The 1,612-nt window shown below is 34.4% G+C and overlaps 1 protein-coding gene across 1 annotated transcript in view; it reads left to right on the forward strand.

Moving 5' to 3' along the window:
- The window catches only part of FAM122C (family with sequence similarity 122C), a 34,525-nt gene extending 34,094 nt beyond the window's left edge, over positions 1–431 (forward strand). Inside the window, exon 10 of the mRNA XM_008569041.1 lies at positions 334–431. Within this exon, the coding sequence (XP_008567263.1) occupies positions 334–431 (98 nt within the window). The remainder of the gene's footprint in view (positions 1–333) is intronic.
- Positions 432–1,612: the final 1,181 nt, after the last annotated feature.

Here is a 1,612-nt window from a genome sequence, read left to right on the forward strand (position 1 = left end):
CTCCCGCCGAGGGTTCGGATCCCACATACAGACTGGTTCCCGCTCACTGGCTGAGTGAGGTGCGGGCGCAGCACCGAGGGTTGTGATCCCGTTGCCGGTCCCGGTCCGGTACGGGCGCGACACTGAGGGTTGCGATCCATTGCCGGACACGAAAAAAGACAAAAAGGAAAAAAAAATTACTGAAGAATGATTATCTCTGGGTAATGGTGAATTAAATTTTTTTCCTTGTGTTTTTCTGTATTTTATAAATTAATTGCAATGAACAAGTATTACTTTTGCATAACAAACATGTTAAATAAAACATTTATACCTTGATCTGCTATTTTGTCATAGGGGAAATGGCACTTGAAGATCAGCCAAGACGGTTTTTCCAAAGCATGACCAACATGCTTTCTGATACTTCCCAACAGTTAGAAAAGGATGTACAGTGAGTATTAACATGAGGTTTTGGCCATTTTTCACTTGGTTTTTAAGTCTACTTTGGCTATTGTATATATTCAGAAGTATGGTACACTATTAAATATTTTTAGAAGTTATAAAACTAATATCCCAAATGGATACTATCAACTTTGGTTCTTTTCTCTAACGTGCGTGTGAGACTTAATATATGATGGACACATTTTGGGGAGTGAGGTTTCAGCATTAGATTAAGAAGTATTAGAAAAATACACAAAAATGCACATTTTGAAAAAAGTCATCTTCCCATTTTTCCTACCTTGGCTTTTGTCTGCTTCATTGGGTTTAGTATATTATTGGAAAGTATGTCTAAGAAAGCATGTTTTAATCATAAAAGTGGGAAATACAGGAATAGATTTTTATTTATTGTTACTGTTGGTTTTGTTGTACTGATCTTTTGAAACTGCTTTTGTGACTAGTGCCAGTTGTTTGCATCATGTATTTTGCATTCTTGTGTAGACAAAGCATAGTGCACAGAGAGATCTCTTGAATTCTGTTATCAATGAGTGGCATTTTCCTCTCTTAGTCTATCTCAGATGGAAACAGTGGCAATGCTGGTTCTTCTTGTAATTCACCAGCTAAAATCAGCACTGTCACAAACTCTCCTGTACACCTCTGATTACTGGTTCTTCATTTATTCTAGTAGATGAACTTTCAACTAAGTGATTCACCCATCCCAAGACTTTCTCACCAATGGAGAAGCACACAAACACACACAGAGCAAATGAAGTTAGACCAGTAACAGAATTGTATGGTATAACTTAGACTATCTCCTGTTTATTTTTTTCCTTAATTTTCTAAAATTTTATGTATTTACGGAAATTACATCTCTAATTCTTGTGGAGGCCCTTAAATTCAATGTAATAATACTTTCAAAGATGTTTTTCAAATGAGAACTATGTTGGCAGTATAGTCAGACATCTTTAAGCTGCTAATGTCTAGAAAATGCTGTACCTTAACTTTTTAAAAAATAATTGAGAGCTCTATTTATTTATATGAATAAATAAATAAAATTAATAAATAAAACTATAAGTTCTGATGAAATGTAATTGTTCAATTAACCAACAAGATAAAATGATTTTAAAAAATTATCTACTTAATGTCCAAGCCAGTTCTTAATGATATTTTCAGTAATTGCTAATTTCCACTGGTAAGG

This window comes from Galeopterus variegatus, unplaced genomic scaffold (genome assembly GCF_000696425.1).
Source record: "Galeopterus variegatus unplaced genomic scaffold, G_variegatus-3.0.2 Scaffold459, whole genome shotgun sequence".
In the NCBI taxonomy this organism is placed as follows: Eukaryota; Metazoa; Chordata; class Mammalia; order Dermoptera; family Cynocephalidae; genus Galeopterus; species Galeopterus variegatus.